Source organism: Harmonia axyridis, chromosome 1, assembly GCF_914767665.1.
Source record: "Harmonia axyridis chromosome 1, icHarAxyr1.1, whole genome shotgun sequence".
Classification (NCBI taxonomy): Eukaryota; Metazoa; Arthropoda; class Insecta; order Coleoptera; family Coccinellidae; genus Harmonia; species Harmonia axyridis.
In genome coordinates this window covers 40,310,306-40,328,960 of record NC_059501.1, presented here as the reverse complement: position 1 = coordinate 40,328,960, position 18,655 = coordinate 40,310,306, and the positions used below count along the sequence as shown (strand labels likewise).

Genomic DNA, 18,655 nt, shown 5'->3' with positions numbered 1-18,655 from the left:
TATTGCTTAATCACTATGTAATATTCTACTTTTATCTTCATTCAGACATGTATACTATTCTGGATGAGAAAATTCGGATTTTTTATATTGGGTATAAACGAACTTCACGAATTGAATATTTTTGTGGAAAATATTCTTCTGATCTTGACTCTCTGCCAGGATTCATATAAATCTGAATGATTACTGATGTCAAAAACTTCACCCTCATCTGGAAAAATATTGGAAAAACTCTAAAAACTATGTAGTTGTTTCATATCTATCAGTTTATCGATCGCCTTCGAATTATCTCACTTCGCGTAAAAATACGCGATCAAAATGAATATACATCTATTTAATGGTGTTTTTGGAGACATCAGTTTCCCGCGAAATATTCAATGACGTAACATATCTTCTTCCTTCCTTCTATTCAGATATGTTATCAATTTATGGACGAGGGACACTAATTTCCGAAATTTGTACTTATGAAAAGGGGCCAACTCCATCCCATTCAGTTTTGAGCGCTCGCCTCGAGGTTTATCGCTTTATTATTTCGTCACAATGTCAATTTCCGAGTTCTCAGCAGTGAATAGTCCAAACAATTTAGCTCGACTCACTACAATTAATACACTATAACTTTTGAACTTATATAGGTACGCGAAATTTGCCGGGAAGGTTCGGATCTCGAATGCCGCAGTTGAGTTCGTTTAATAAGCAGAATCTGAATAGGGGTTCCGTAAATATGGCCGTTCGAAATTTTGTATTTTTTTAATTTCGAAACCACAGGCACATTTGCGAGGGAAATTTGCATTCAGATGTAGAATGACCATATAAAGCTTCGTGCAAAATATCTTGTTGATCACTTGATCAGAACCATAGAAACTCTGTGACCACAGAACTGACGGAGTTGAGATTTTGGGTATTGATATAAAATAGCAATGCTAAGCTCCTCGCCAAATTTCAAGCTGATCGCATAATGAGAACAATAAAAAATTAACCTCGGAGTCGACATAGAAATGATTGGGATATATTTATGTACCTCTTTTTAATGTTGAATTTCGGGACCGCCACCAGATGTCTTTAATACTTCTAGCGAATTCTCCAATTAGCGGCAATATCAAAGATGTTGTAAATCAATGTTTTCACCACGTCGGTTTATGAAATGGACGATGCTATTCCTCCTCTTATCGCATTTTTCACGTAAGCAGATCACTGGATTTTGTTGCTTATCCTTCAACCAAAATTGGAACGTGTCCCATCAATATGATGGTATATTCCACAGACTATTCAAATATGTTATTGGAAAAACTATCGAACCAAGGCGAGTAAACTTATTGAGGAAAAACAGTTTTTTCAAAAATTTTTTTCTGCAAATTTGACTGGTTTTCAAAATAAGTTCTACAGACAATTTATCAGCCTTTGTTTCCTCATTTGAACTTCCGATTTTCTAGAAAGTAGAAATTTTTTCTTGTAAAATATACTTCACAATATTTTTTCATATCTTTTGAATGCTCAATCGATTCTGAATCCGGATATGTAAGTAGAGTTGTTGTTTTATCAATGAAATTCAAATTCAATTCAAGTTGTCAATATCGATTATAATATAATCTGAAATATGAAGCCTGAATTTTCATTCAAAACTTTTAATATTTTCACTCTTGAAAAAAGATGTGATATTATAATATACCTATATCAAAAACAACAAAAATGCTGTGCGAAGAAGTGGGTGGCAGGCATTTTCAACACTTTCTTTGAATAGCATTTTTTGTTACTACATATTTCGAAAGTAACCCTTTTTTCCAAGAGTAAATATATTTATTGCTTTGAATGAAAATTCAGTTTCATATTTTCGCTCATGTTATATTCGAGAATTAATACTTAAAAATTTGACAATGAAATATTTATAGAACCATAGGCAATGTGGATATGAGTATACCTAATATGGAATCTGTATTATGTCAAGAACTCCACGGAATTTTTCGATCGTCTCCGTATTATATTTCTTCGCATAAAAATATGCTAATAAAATAAATGGGTTCTTAACTACATCTGTTCAACATCGTTTGTTTCAATTTCCTGCTGAATGTTTAATTGTCCTAGTTCTGTTCAGATGAAAAAGGTATTTCCTAACCTCGATACAAAACTCTAGAGGATCATTCGTCAGGTCGTTTGAAGAAAAATCTATGAATATATGTCCGGAGTTATGTCGTATCTGAAATCTGGGTGACGAAAATGCTATAATCCTGCTAGTTTTTCCAAAATAAAATTGTAAAGTTGGCTTAATGAAGGTTAATAATAGATATTTTGCTTGTAATTTCCCAATTGTTTTTCGTTAGATATGGTGAATTAATCATATTTCAAGCCTTTTTTCTTTGTCAAAACGACGATTGTATTCATATTTACACCCCATGGCGGCTTCAATCGTTTCTGTCAGCTGTTCCGTTTGAAATATCATATCCTCCATCGGATGTAAACAAAACTAATAAATCCTAGTTTTTGACGAAAACAGATTTTTTTTCAGGAATTCATAATTTACAACGAGAACCAATTAAGAAAATACAAGAAAACTATCCATTATTATGAATAACCTTACCCTCATTAAACCAAATTTACAATTTTATTACGGAAAAACTAGCAGGATTACAGACTTCGTGAGTCCCAGATTCGTAATCTACGACCAGAATCTGTAAAATTATTCAAATTAATACGCTATTTTAAATAACGCGATTGATACATACAATATAGAATTTTGCCGAGATCACAAATATTTGGAAAACTGTTGAACGGAAAATGAGTGAAAAAATATGTAAAAATATGCTGAATGTTCCTGGAATTGAAATACCCCAAAAAATATAGGGTATCTATATAATTTAAAACAATAGTCACCGTCCAATCCGCTTTTGTGTGACACCCCCTATATATTCTTATATACAGGGTGTCTCAGGTGGTAGGCACAAAACCTGTGTTTTTTATTAGGAAATACCCTATATTTCACTCCAGATTTAGGAAGCATGGTTAGAATGAGGCTAATTTTGACGTCTCATGTGCTCAAAATTTTCCGATTTTGAGATATTTCAATTTGTCAATTCGAGCATCTCTGAAAAAAACTCGATAACTCCGACGCAAAAAAATTTGGTGGAATGAGATTTTGGCTGTGAATACTAGAATGAAGGAATCAAATACTGTATATGGGTCATATAATTATTCAAAACTCTGCTGAGAATTTTCGAAATATCGTCATAGGACGTTTCGAATAGTGATGAAAATTGTGAACAGAATTGGTCTTAATATGAGGATTATTTTATTTTCGAAAATATATTTCATTGTAGTTTCGTTACAGAAATTGCATTTATGACAAGGGCGATCCTAGCCTTTAAATTGGGGGGGGGTCGCCGTTATGAACATTTTTTTGATCCTCTGTATAACCGAAAGAGCCTAGATTGAGAAAGTATTCTAATCTCAATTTTCAAATTTCTAGTCGACCCAGTTCCTCAGTAACTTCTTGATTGAACTTGAGTATTCCCAGTTAAAGGTCATAAAAATAAGGTGAAGTTAAATTATTGGGTAAAGTATTTTAAATAATGAGGAAGTCAAGGGAATCATAATTCTTTTCAAATTTAAATATCTTCTCTATATGTACGAAAGAGCCAGGAATGATAAATATTCTAATCTCCATTTCCAAATTTCTAGTCGACCTAGTTCTTCTGTAATATCTAGTTAGGAATTTCCAGTTGAAGGCATAAAAATATGGTGACAATAAAATATTCGGTTTTTCTTTGGTTTTTGATTAAGAAAAATAATAAACTTCAATTGTAAATGAAGTGTTTCGAAAGAAACACCATCTTGAAAAAATCTTAAGAATACAAATAAATGAATTTCAAAGGAACATAAATAAATCTCTAAATAAAACGAACAAATATAAATGAAAATAAATGAATGAAAATGAAGAAACATAAACAACTTTCTTGAAAAGTAAATAAATATATGAAAAAATAAATAAATATGAATAAAAACGAATGACTATGTATAAATTAAAAATATCACAAATATTCAGTTTGAAAATGAAAGTTTCTTCTTGGAGCCCTTCAGCTGATTGTGAATCCATGTCTTTATTTGTGGTGACGTGCGATTCTGAAGAACAGGAGTTTCTTTTATCACTGTTTGTATCACTTTCAAAGGAGGTAGAGCTTTTCTATTCATATATTCTCCGAAAATACGGAAAATAGCATCCTTCTCCTCTTGGGTCCACCTCACTCTTTTGAGGGTGCCAGATAGGGTATGGGCTATAAAAATGGAAAAAAGAGTTGAAACAATACACAAGTTTCAGTAACTTTTCAAGACGAGAGTGATTCTACTCTAACAACACAAGCAATTTTTTTTCTCAAACATAAATCGTATGATATATCAAGAGAATTTTTTTAAGAGACATTTATTCCACTCCGTAGTGATTCACTTGGTCCTAATGAACATGAATTGTTGAAATTCAAGTTCTTTCATATTATATTTTAGATCTGGAGTGGAAAAATTCAATATACTTCACGAGAGCCCTCGCTGGAGCTCAGCTGTAGATTTGTTTTCGATTGGTAATACTATAATATAAAATATAGTGATGAAATCACTATTTTACGTTCACGGCCGTACCAAAAAAAATTGCTTCGGGAAATGACATTAGTAAAGTCGAAATTTCAAGATGTTTTTGAAAAAAAAACTATTTTGAGGTTGGTGAATTGATTACAATTAGCAGTTCGAATGAAATGTAATTATGTATCTCACCTTTGCTGGAATTCCTCCTATTCCCCCCACTAAGATTTGGAGTTCCTCCTGTTGAATTGATTTCATTTGTAGGAATTGGTTCTTCATCATTGACAACCTCATTTTCGGAGTCATCACTGCTTGCATTTTCATTTTCTCCTTGAGCTGTTTGCAGGAGTTGTGAAATGCCCAAAATGTCCCTACTTATAATGGGCTGACGATAAATGCCCTTGTGTATCTTCTCCGAATGGCCCATGAAGTTCGACAAATCCACTACGTCTTGATTTTCAAGATTCAAAGTAATACACGTAGTGGCTATATGTTTCCTCAAATTGGTGCCACGTAGTCTTGTCGGGTGCTCAGCACCACAAGCTTCAGAGAATTTCCTCATCAAAGTGCAGGCACTCAGATGTGGATGCTTTTTTGTATCCGACCCTGGTGTACCGAATACATAAGGGTTACTCTTGTGGACCCTCATATTTGTTCTGTTTTTTATTATTAATTGGATGCACTCACATAAATGAGTATCCAATAGAACAGGAACCGTCCGATTCAACTTGCCCCTTATAGTGAATCGAACATATTTTTTTGCAATTTCTTTTGATTTCTCTGAAAGTGATTGAAATAGATCATTATTACTTCTCTCAATCGTTTCGTATTTTTCAAATTCGGTAATGCTAATTCTCTCGACTTCTCCAGCGCGTCGTCTATTGAAAACCTGGATAGACGTTAGCGTTGCCTCTGCTAAGTCTATCCAGGCCAATGACGAGAAGCAAATTTTCAATTTCTCAAGGGCGTCTTTTCTCTTCTTGGTCAAATAGTCGCTGAGTTTTTTTATGTCGCCCATTGTGGGTAGCATAACTGTTTTTGTTCTACTCATTTTCAGTTGAGTTTCAGCAACAGTTCTGTTTACATTTATGTTCACTTCTTGAGCGAAAACTTTCAAGAAATATTTAGCATTTTTTCGCATTTCTTCCTTGTGGTTTTTAATGCACTCTGTTATTAATAAATTGCCAATCTGCTTCAGCAGTGTGCCCAAACTGAACGCTACCGAAGGAGCTTCGAAGCAGTTCGTAGTTTCAGTGTACCGGGCACACATATTTATAGCAGATAAAACCATGTCTACAAATTTTGGGTCATATATAGAGGCTAAATTATTTATTTCCTTACTCAGTGCCTTCATTTTAATGAGGAAATTACCAATTAATCGTAATCTCTGCCTTATCATTTGGAAATGTCTCGGTTCTCTATATTTTTCCACCATTTTGTTAGCATAAATGATGATGAGTTCATCATATCTGATTGCTCTACATACATCATCCTCCCTCAGCGGTGGGAATAAATGATTTCTCACAGTTATTGATGCCATAGGATGTATTCTTGATGTGATTTTTTTACTTAGCAAATTTGGCAATCTTTTAATGTCGGAATCAATGCCTGTGCAGGATCTGAAATGCACTCGAAGGGTGGCTTTTGAGAAAAATCCCTTACAGTTTGCACATGCACTGTAATCCCTACCACTTTTATTCCTGCTGCTTTTAGGCCGTCGCGCCACAATCAGCTCACCATCATTTAAATTCTCATTCGTATTAAAAAGGAAATTTCCCCTTTTTCTTATCTGACCAATAATCTTGGCCCTTTCTACGTTACCTTTTGGTAACATAATAAATTTTTTCACCTCCTCCTCACCGCTGTGTTTATTCTCTAGGTGTCGTGAGATTTTTTGCTGTTTCGTATGGCAGTAGAAACAAAAATTTGCCTTCTTGTCTCCTTTTCTTCCGCGGGACTCAGTTACCATCATATTTTCATCATCGCACCCTGGTTCGTTTAACGAGGCAGATAAATGAACTTGGATGCTTTTCGAGAGGGAATTATTATTGGACTCATTCGGTTGCGTTTTCTCCTCAATATTCAGATCCATTTCAGATAGAAAGGAACATGGTGTTGAGCTCCGACTGCCATCTCGTGAGTTATCAGATTGCGTTTCTGAATAAGTAGATAAATTATAATCTGAATCATCATCAGAATTGTCTCCATAAACTGAAAATAATAATAATAATTTAGGAAAAACTTTGAAGTTATAAACATTTAGGTTCACAAGAAAGCGACAGCGCGATGTTTCATATTTCTCGAATTAGGGAACATATACAGTGTGTAGATAAAAAAGGGGCAAAATCAATAAGTGAGTTATTTAATGTTTTCTTATGATTTCACTCATGACGTCATTTATTTTTACAGGTTGACGTCATATTTTCTTTCAAATAACTACCCCATTTTTTAGCTGCTTTATTATACCTACTTACATGAGGTTGTGCAATAAGTTACGTTAATTACAATCTTTCACACCATTATTTAGGTAAATTGCAGAAAATGTGTGATCTTTTGAAAAAATTTGTTATCTACGGTTTCAATTGTGTACACCATCATTAAGGCAAGTTTGATAAAGGAGAGAAAATATTTGGATTAATAATTAGAAAAAAATCATGCTGTGACTCTGTGAAATATGGTCTTCATGAGCAATGTTACCATAAGATGGTTAATTAAAAACTTGAATTCACCTGAAAGAGCGTTTTGCTTGATAAGATTCAATAACACACTGTATAGAATGTATATAAATATTTATTATATTTTATTATTTACATACAGGGTGATTCACCGCGATGGCCTATTAGAAGTCCAACGTCCAATTAAATATTTGCATATGAAATAAACGATTGACAATAATTAACAATGAAACTAATTTAATTTCAGACTTGTTTCGAATGGTACAATATATACTTTTTATGATTTCATAACAACCATAACCTTAGAAATATTATGAAGATCCATATTTTTATTTTCTTTCAGGAAAGCTCAAGTAATAATTTCTCTAAGAGGTATGGAACATTGGGCAAATGTTGCAGGTCCCATTATTAGGAATTACTGTTCTATACAGGGTGTATCTTGAATGGTTGGCCTTCGCCTAGTAGTGAATGCAAGTCATCCAGGCCTTTCAGAAAAGTAGCTTGTTGCGTATCCCAACTGTTAGTTTCGGAGATACAGGGTGATTCAGGGAAAAATCTCAAAGATCTTATTATTGCCCTAGAAATATCAAAATAACATTGAACGCTCTGAAAGGTTGTTTGATGTGAACAAACCCACAAAATTCAAATAAAATCGGACTGCTGATTTGCGAGTAATGGTTATCCGAAATTGTAGCCGATTTTCATTAATCTTCCTGTACATTACTAACTGTCTTAAGATACACAACAAGCCACTTCTCTAAAAAGCCTGGATAACCTACACTCACCACTAGGCTATAGCCAACCACTCATGTTACACCCTGTATAAGCAAAAGATTCGAAAAATTTCGAAAGAAGGTTTTACAGTAACGATATCTGAACAAATATATTTTTTCATTTTTCAGTATAGATTGTAGAAACAAGTTTCAAGGAATATGGGTATTAATTTAATCAATTAATATTGCTCTCACGAAAATATATGCTTTTTCTGAGAAGGGTATAACTACCTGATAATTCTATCTCATCTTCAGGTTCCACTTGAACTGGTATTCCATGATGTTGCATAATACTCTGTTTGTTTTTGTCAACATTCATATCTGAAGCTTCCATGGTACTATTATCTGAAGCATAATATAATACCGTTTTAATTCAATGGCATGATAACAATGATCACACATAAATATACAGGGATATTCAAGGAAGGTTGATTATTATAAATGAAGTACCTTGAAATTCTGCATATCTGTCTTCCTCCTCTCCACAAACAGTGGAGAAAACAGTATCATCGAAGTTCTTCATAAGAGAAGTAGATGATCGGTTAATTTCCACATATTCTGTTCCAATTGAAAAATCATTGAAATCCTCATAGACTAGAGATTTTTCTGGCGATCTCCGCGGATTAAGCAATATATCTTCTATAATTATTTTCTCTGCAAATCAATAAAGATTCAATATCAGCCCTCGATATAGCTATTAGCTATCAGGTCACTACAGAGGCGTACCCAGGCATAAGCCTTGGGGAGGATATAGAAAAAATTGTTCGCATTTTCCTTCTTTTGAAGAAGTTTTCCAAAGAAGTTTGCTTACTCATAATAAGATTGTGTTATATAAGGTTGTTACATACAATGGATATTCCTCCTGGGGGAATATATCCCCCTTATCCCCCCCTTGGGTACGCCACTGCGTCACTATAAAATTAAAGTTGTTCGTGAATTGAGCTATAATATACATACATATATAATAGTTGAGGATGAAAATAAGACTCAAATGATCTTGTTATCAAAAATATGTGAAGAACAAGTAAGTAGGTACCTTGAAATGCTCCGTCACTACTTTGTTCATCTCTACCCTCAACGGTGGAAACATATTCATGGTTGATGGAGGAAGTAGATGGTCTGTCCATATCCACATATTTTTTTCCAATTTTTGAATCAGTGGAATGATTATCGCCTATAGATTTTTCTACTGATTCTCTTTGTTCGAGCGTTTCTTCTTGAAGAATCCTCTGTTCTTCTCTTTGCTCTGAAAATGAATATGGATTGGATATAAATATTTTATTGCAAACAGTCACTCAGAAAAACTTAATTGTACCCGTTGGGCAAAATTCGATGGTATTGAATAGTAGCCCTGTAGCCATAGGATCTAGGAATTATGGATGGCATATTTTCAACTTCGATTTTTAAAAGATGGATAATGACCAAAACCAATCCCTATTTATTTATTCATTAATGAGTGAAATCTCATTTTGGATTCAATGATTCATTTTTATGAATTTTTATAGTTAATGAATGCTAATTAATAACGATTCGTTTTGAGTTTTTGAAAGCTATATTTCATCAAAACACAATAAAATTGAAAGTTTAACTGACTTTTCATATAGAAAGAAAGAAATGATTAATCAGGTGACATAAAGAATGATACTTTATTAAACTTATATATTCAAATGCTTGATTCTGAAAATAGTGGAAACCCTAATTTCCGATATTTTTTGCCTTTTTACCGAATTTCAGCGAAAATTTGACCGAAATATTACGATTTAAGGTTGAAAATACGTGTCAAATGACCGTGTTATTGAAAATATTTCGAGAAAAAGTAAGTACCTTGAATTGCTTCATCACTACTTTGTTCATCTCTACCCTCGACGGTGGAAACATATTCATGGTTGATGGAGGAAGTAGATGGTCTTTCCATATCCACATATTTTTTTCCAATTTTTGAATCAGTGGAATGATTATTGCCTATAGATTTTTCTACTGATTCTCTTTGTTCGAGCGTTTCATCTTGAAGAATCCTCTGTTCTTCTCTTTGCTCTAAAAATTAATATGGATTGGATATAAATATTTTATTGCAAACAGTCACTCAGAAAAACTTAATTGTACCCGGTGGGCAAAATTCGATGGTATTGAATAGTAGCCCTGTAGCCATAGGATCTAGGAATAATGGATGGCATATTTTCAACTTCGATTTTTAAAAGATGGATAATGACCAAAACCAATCCCTATTTATTTATTCATTAATGAGTGAAATCTCATTTTGGATTCAATGATTCATTTTTATGAATTTTTATAGTTAATGAATGCTAATTAATAACGATTCGTTTTGAATTTTTGAAAGCTATATTTCATCAACACAATAAAATTGAAAGTTTAACTGACTTTTCATATAGAAAGAAATAAATGATTAATCAGGTGACATAAAGAATGATACTTTATTAAACTTATATATTCAAATGCTTGATTCTGAAAATAGTGGAAACCCTAATTTCCGATATTTTTTGCCTTTTTACCGAATTTCAGCTAAAATCTGACCGAAATATTACGATTTAAGGTTGAAAATACGTGTCAAATGACCGTGTTATTGAAAATATTTCGAGAAAAAGTAATTACCTTGAATTGCTTCATCACTACTTTCTTCATCTTTTTTAACAACGGAGGAAACATATTTATGGTTGATGGAGGAAGTAGATGGTCTGTCCATATCCACATATTTTTCTCCAATTTTCGAATCAGTGAAATTATTATCGCTTACAGATTTCTTTACTGATTTTAGCTGTCCAACCATTTCATCTTGAAGTACCCTCAGTTCTTCTTTTTTCTCTGAAAATGAATATAGATTCGATATGAATATATTATTTGTCACTCAGAAAATCTCAACTACAACCTTAAGAAAGGAATATAATGGATGGCATATTTTCAACTTCAATTCTCAAAAGATGAATACCTAATGTCCAAAACGGAATCCCTTTCTCCTTTTGTGTTCAATTCATAAGGGAAAATTCATTTTTGTTTGAATTGATTAATTTTTTCAATTTTTTTTATTCATATGAAATAAAAAATTTAACGATGTTGAATCCGGAGACCTTACTGACCACCAAATAATTTAATTATCAGAAGTTCACAAATTATCATAAATAGGCCCTTGGTTGATTTGCCGTGTGAAACTGAAACTTTTTATGATTTTTGTAGTTTTTAAAGAAATTTATTTATCATATTATATATCTTCGAAAATTGAAAAAACGATTTTATTTATTTTAGAAACATTTGTGGTTTTTAATAAACAACAATTATGTATTATAACTTCTAGACTAAGTAAGCAATAAGAATGAAATAATTATACCAATGGATTTTACCAAAAAAGTGACTGTAGTACTTTTCATTTCACGCCAATTTCCAATTTTCTTCTATAGCTTGAAAACAGTTGAATTTATTATCTGTTCGAGTCCGCAAATGTGCCATTCATCTTTTGCTAGCTCAAAAGTTTTCTGAGATCCCATCACTAGACAACGAATTTGGGACAGCCGATATAGTCAATTGAAATGTTTGGCTCTATATGTACAGGGTGTTTTATTATTAACTGGATTAACATATATGGTCGTGTAGATGACACCGGGAGAATAATTTTTGTCTTATGACATATTTTTTTTTTTTAACGACTTTATTCTTCAATTAGATACAACAAGGCGACATTTAGCTTGAAGCTACTCTTACATGTAACCTCATCATACCATAACATCCATGACCTAGCCGGGATTCGAACCCGGTACCTTCAGCATCACAGCCGTCTCCCAAACCACTGTGCTGCCGAAGGTAGACAACATATATCTCGTTTTCAAAGCGAACTTGAGACACAAAGGGTTCAACGTAATTTCTGAGCAATATTTTATTGAACATGATCAGTATGAACCTTTAAAGTTACGATTTCTGGTCACACCAACTTATTTTTTGGTGCTAAATTCGAAAAAGGTAAAGAACCCTGAAAAAAAATTTCAAACTGGCGGAAAACCTGCAATGTTCGTAATTTTTTTTTTCGGTTGTCAAATTGAATTTCATTTTCCGAATGAACTCAATTTTCCAAGAATTTCAATAAAAAAATCTTTATAAATCGAAAGGAATATAATTGTTGCATGTTTACAGGAAAAAATTATTCACCCGAAATTGATGAAATATTTCACGATTGTCTTGTTTTCATACTTTACACGAATATGAAAACTGAATCGAAAAATATCAAACCTTCCTTCATTAAAGCCATCCAAAATTCTCCTCCGGTCTTCTAACAAAATTGAATTATCCTTGGATGAGTTCAAATTTATAATTCACAGGTAATAACTCAAGGTCGAGAGTTCGACCCCTAACATAGATTCATTGGAATTACAGTGAAATATTTTTGTGATAAATTTTCATTACTATTTGAATTGTTTCGACAGCTCAATTTCAAACTTTTGGCCATCATAGCCCTACCAGTTTTTTTTTTCAATTATGCTAGAGGACCAAAAGAAAAATTTAGATGGCTTTAATGAAGGAACTGTTCGATATTTATCGATTCTTTTTTACTTTCGTGTGAGGTATAGAGATAAGTACAATCATCAAACATTTCATCAATTTCTGTTGATTTTTTTTCGCTTTAGATATGTAAAAAATATTTTGGTTCGATTTATGAAAAAATTTTCTCACAAAAATTATCTTAGAAAATTGAGTTCATTCAGAAAATTAAATTAAATTTAGCAACCGAGTTCTCGTTCGGAAGTTATCGTATAAACGTTCGGCCGGACAGAATCGAATTTGAGGATAGATTTGTCAACAGTGAGTGGAACCTTTTGAAACCATTTCCGGCTCGGAATTCAAAAACTACAGACATCGTGATGAAATGATAGAGCGATCAATTCGGATACAGGCACTCGAAAAAATTTAATTTTATTTTATCAACAATAAGTTTCATTTCGAAATTTCTGATTACGAAACAGGAGGTACAGGGGGTGTTATGGAACTTTGCAGTATTGTGATCAATTAAGAATATTCTATATTCAATTATAGTGGCAAAATTCATATGTATCCCTGGAGATTTTCAAAAAGAAATTTCATTCTAACAACTTATTTTCAATCGATAAAAAATAATTATGGGTGATAATATAAAAAAACAACTCACCTTTTTCTGTTATCAGTACTGCTTCATATTTGGCACCTCTATGTTTTACAATGCAGGCATTATTATCTCCTTTTTTCTTTGAAATATTTTTCATTGAATATATTCCGTAAGTCTGGTCGGGAAAATGAACTAGACCAAACATTTTTGCTTTCCTGGAAAACACAATTTCTTTATTTAACTGTCTCAATTAAGATTATCAATAGATCTTACCTTACAAAAAGATCGAAATATTCAAACACAAGTTTTCACTCCGAAATATTCACAACACAACCAACTTCAGATTAAAAAAATCGAATTTATCTGCTCGTCTATTTTCAGAGTTCTAATATTCACTTGGAGAAATTCAGAATAGATCTGTATTATTCCAACTGTTACTAGGCCCTAGTAACAGAAATTTTTTTATTATCTCGTCAAATGAGCGAGATTTTGCCTATATACGATGACATGAAACACCCGATATTGGTTATACACAAAAATCTAATACATTCAAATATAAATCGTTTTCAAGTTTTATATCTTCAAAAAAGTAATTTTAAGGTTGAAAAATATCGAATTGTATATTAAGCTCTTACCTTTAATAACTGAATAAACAAAAAGTCCTTAGGTCAAAGGCAAATATAACTTATAAAAAAACTTCAAACACCTTCACTAACTTCACTTAATAATTGAGTCTCAAAAACGTACAAATATCAGTCAGTCAGTAAGCAAGACCGTATAGAAATAGTGAAGAGTACTAGTATTATATAGTAATTACCCCTCCCAAGATTTTCAAAATATGAAATTTCAGAATTCTTGCAGAAACGAAAAACGAAATTTTTTTCCATAAAAATGAACCAATAATCATTTTACTTTCCTTTGAAATCTTCAAGGCAGTCGAAAATCGCACCCTTCAGAGTTTATTAGTTTATTATCGCTTTCAAGATAATTATTTTTATTTCCCTACGAGCACGTCTATTTTCGAGATTTATTATTATCCTTTGTATATCCACTTTGTCGGCGTTGCCTCTGGTTTTGCCAAATGTGATTTTTGTATTCGTCATCGGTATACGCCAGGCCAGTGATTCCTAAAGTGGTCCAGGTTATTGCAAAATATTCAACGCTTTCAAATAATAGCTACCTAAATTTGCATAACGGTCAAAAAAGTTATCCGTCTTTACTGAATTTTAAAGCCGACCCATAAAACGAACCGTAATTCTGTTATGGATAATGCCGACAAAGCATTATCAGAGGTGTCTACAAGCATGAGAGTTGCTAAGTACAGGTCCATTATGCATAAGATATTGTAATTACTGTATTGAATTCGTATAAGATCCTCTTTATTTCCGGAAAGCAATGTATTGATCGAACATCATTTCAACAGTTTCATCAGCGTGATCAGATTGGAATATGATGAATCTATACTGACGTTTGAATTGAGAAGTGCGTGCGTATCTACAAAAAATCACTTTTGGGATATTGATTGAACTTTAAATACTTTCATTTGTGCCATCTACAGATTAAATTTAATTAACATGCATTATCATTTATTTTTTCTTCATATTAATTCAATTGAATCTGTGGATGAAATGAAAGTCTTCAAAGACAAATATCCCAAATGTGCTATTTTGCAGATACGCCCTTTTCAATTGAAAAGTATATTATATTGAATATGAATTGATTCATCGGAACATTCTTGAGTCTAGACATTCCCAACCGTCTCGGTTAGATTTTTTGAAACTACTAAAATCTATCAAATGATTTCTTCCTATTAAAAACTTCCTGAAAATGCAATAATCTACTGAAAAATTGGATATCAACTAAATCTGGTCATACTGAGTTTCATTATATTTTGAGTATCTATTGACACTTTAGCTCAAATGATAGGTACACTGAAATTATCGTACAAAACGCTATTATCGTACATGCGATATCGTACATAGAATTGAGCAGCAAATTATCGTACAAAACGATAATTATCGTACGAACGGCAACGCTGTACTAGGGCTCTTGCAGCAAAAATTCGATAAGAGGGGGAATATCATCATCCACATCTTGAAGAAAACACCAGACGTGGTGTAAACATTTATTTACAACCCTTGTATTGCCGATAACTGGAGAATTCACTATATGGATTGAAGACATCTGGTTACGGTCCCGAAATTCAACATTAAAAAGATGTACCTATATCTGAATCATCTCTATACCGACCCCGAGGAGTCTTTTCAAGCCGGACTTTAATATTTTCAATATTCTGCTTGAATTTTATGTAGAAGCCTCTATTCACACGAAATTTTGCATGAAGATCAAAATTGATAATTTATATATTCAGGCAAAATTTCAACTCGAGCAAATTTGTTGTAACTTATATATTAGGTGTACATTTTTTTAATTCTTCTTGAATTTTCTATTGTTCTGTTTATGCTATCCGCACGAAATTGTGCACGCAGTCTCGAATGATCATTTTATGTATACACGCGAAATCTCCATCTGATCAGATCTGTAATCACAGAGATATCAAGTTTTTAATATCCAATATTCTTCTTGAATTTTCTATGGTTAATTTTTTATGGTTCTCATTATGCGATAAGCTTGAAATTTGGCGAGGAGCTTAGCATTGCTATTTTATATCAATACCCAAAATCTCAACTCAACGTCAGTTCTGTGGTAACAGAGTTTCTATGGTTCTGATCAAGTGATCAACAAGATATTTCGCACGAAGCTTTATATGGTCATTCTACATCTGAATGCAAATTTCCCTCGCAAATGTGACTTTGGTTTCGAAATTCACAAAATACAAAATTTCGAACGGCCATATTTACGGAACCCCTATTCAGGTTCTGCTTATTAAACGAACTCAACTGCGGCATTGGAGATCCGAACCTTCCCTGCAAATTTCGCGTATACAGGGTGTTTCATTGGGAAACGGAAATACTTCATAGGTGCTTAGTTGACACCAAGGCGATTCTGGAGATACCCCATTCATTGGGTCTTACAGTCTTCGTAGGCGAGATACAGAGTGTTTTATGCGTTTTGCCCGTTCCTTTCAGAGGCCATTTCAAACGAACCACCCAGTATATTTTCTTCATATTTGGCAAATATGTTCCTAATTGAGAGCCCAAACGTATCATGCAATAACCACCTCGAAAATTCAGGTCCTGGTTAACAAAAAATTATGAATAGTTTGAATCCTCGTAACAACACCCTGTACATCGGAATTTTGAAAATCTGTTTCGATATTCGGAAACACCACTAAAAACTAAACTGAGAAGTGTAATTCAAATTTTCGCGCAGACAGTTTTACTGCACACATTTTCAAAGTGAAAGTGAAGTTTTCAAGAACTCATCAGGCTTGTCGGCGTTCGCTTTACGTTGCCGGATTTCATGACCACTTGGGGTTCTGCATTATTATCTTTTCAATTCTCTAATCAGACTACCTCGGTAGTGCAGTGGACAGAGATGTCGACTGTGGTGCCGAAGGTACCGGGTTCGAATCCTGGCTAGGTCATGGATGTTGTACATGTCCGGTGATGGTTAGGTTAGAGGCTAATGACCATAGCAGTCGATGCCTTCAATGAAAGAAAAAAAAAAAATCTCTAATCAGAATGTTGATTCCTCAAAAATGGAATGCAAAATATAAGAAAACAATTCTATTTCATCACTTCCAACTGATCCTTCTTGAGAAATATAAGTTTCATTATTTCATACCACATTCCATTATTTTATGATATTCTTCATTTTTTATATCAAATTATCTAGAGTCGAGCGTGGGCGCAATCGAATTAAATAATGGTTCATCCTCATCATCCGATCATTACTCGATAATCTTAAACAAAAATGCCGAAAACAAAACAAAAATTAACAGGGCCCAAATATGTGTTCAACGAGAAGGCGGTGTTTTTGAACATTAACTCGATATTTTATAGCATTTTATCAAATCCGTCTGTTATAAATGTTTCCTATTAATACAACTGTCTTATTTTCACCTTTACGAAAAAATGTTAGATAAGCTTTGTTGCTGAGAATGTTATTACGAATCTAAATGCATGAAAAAATATAGGGTGTTCCATTGAAAAAATATCATTTTATGAAATATTATGACAACGCGTCTATTTTTTTTTTTTCGGCATCGAGAAGGCCACTGAGAATGCTACCAGTTTGCCCATTTAACCGACATCGTAGCATCCATAATAACAGAGTTGGCAATGGTGCCGACTCAATTTGGAACACCCTGTATATGAACATTCAAAATCTCAATTGAATCGGATCTGTAATCACGGCTCTATTTTCAATATTCTCCTTGAAACTTCTATAGTCCATTTGTCATGGTTTTCATAATCTGATATCCATCAGTTGTGTGGTCACGTAAATATTGGTCATTTTTTTGGTTATTCTTTTTTAATTTTCTATTGTGCTGATTAGATGATGAGCATTAAATTTTGCACAAAGCATTTAAATGTCATTTTCCATCCAATTGGAAATCTTTATCGCGATCGAAACTGCAGTTCCGACATCAACAAGAAAATGAAATTTCGAACGTCAATATTTACGGAAACCATAATCGGATTTTATCCATAAACGAACTTAACCGCGGCATTTCTGATCCAAACCTACTCTGAAAATTTTAAGTTTCTAAGACCTTTCATTAGAGAATTATCGTGTACCTATACGGCTGAACGGTCAGAGTTGAATTTGAGGACGGATTCGTCATCAGTGAGTCGAACCTTATCATTTATCCATAAACTTCTTATGGACATTTCCAATGGAAGACCCTGCATACATCACTTTTTTCAAATGCGAGTACATCTGCATCCCATAAGCAATAGAAAGGAATATCCACATATTATTTGCACAAATTCCTGACCCACACATTTCATGAAGAAAAGAACGAATGAAAAAAATATATATTTATTGCGTAATGCGAGATGATAAAAATTTCAACCGAAAATTAATGTCCCGAAACTCAACAATAAAGAGATATATTTCAAAAATATCGCCTGATATCCCATTGAACTGCGTACTACATATTGACATCTTATATTTCCTCATGTCATTTATACATATAGTGAACTTCTACTTGAAGAATTGAAATGCGAAGAAATAGTTAATTTCCCATCTAAAGCGGAAACTTCCACTCATATACCGAGAAATGTTCGGACCAATGGCACATTTAGAACCGAATGTCATTCCGATTCCGAGAAGAATATAATTTCATTGAGAAAACCATTTTCATTCCTTGTGCAAAGATATTTCTGACATGCGGGACAGTCGAAATCGAATGAATAGATTTTATAAGAACGCAATAGAGACGATATCAACGTGATAAACGTCCTGGAACTATGCAGTATATTAGGGTACTGGAAGTCAGCATTATACATATATCAGTTCCAAGACTGTCCCGGAACTATCATTTCGGTCCTGGAAGTCAACATTAGGCATATATCAGTTCCAAGACTGTCCTGGAACTATACATCGGTCTTGGAACTCGCGGTTAGCTGGTAAAAAATGTCTTGGAACTCGACGTTAGT

General features: G+C 33.2%; 1 protein-coding gene across 1 annotated transcript; it reads right to left on the bottom strand.

The window, feature by feature from the left end:
• Positions 1–3,258: 3,258 nt before the first annotated feature.
• Positions 3,259–18,012, bottom strand: LOC123680989. The gene is made up of 9 exons (XM_045619143.1): positions 13,362–18,012; positions 13,152–13,303; positions 10,616–10,825; positions 9,830–10,039; positions 9,042–9,251; positions 8,456–8,659; positions 8,237–8,350; positions 4,750–6,768; positions 3,259–4,259 (listed from the first exon to the last, which is right to left on the bottom strand). The coding sequence occupies exons 2-9, from the start codon at positions 13,291–13,293 to the stop codon at positions 4,027–4,029; spliced, it is 3,342 nt and encodes a 1,113-aa protein (XP_045475099.1). The 5' UTR covers positions 13,294–13,303; positions 13,362–18,012; the 3' UTR covers positions 3,259–4,026.
• Positions 18,013–18,655: the final 643 nt, after the last annotated feature.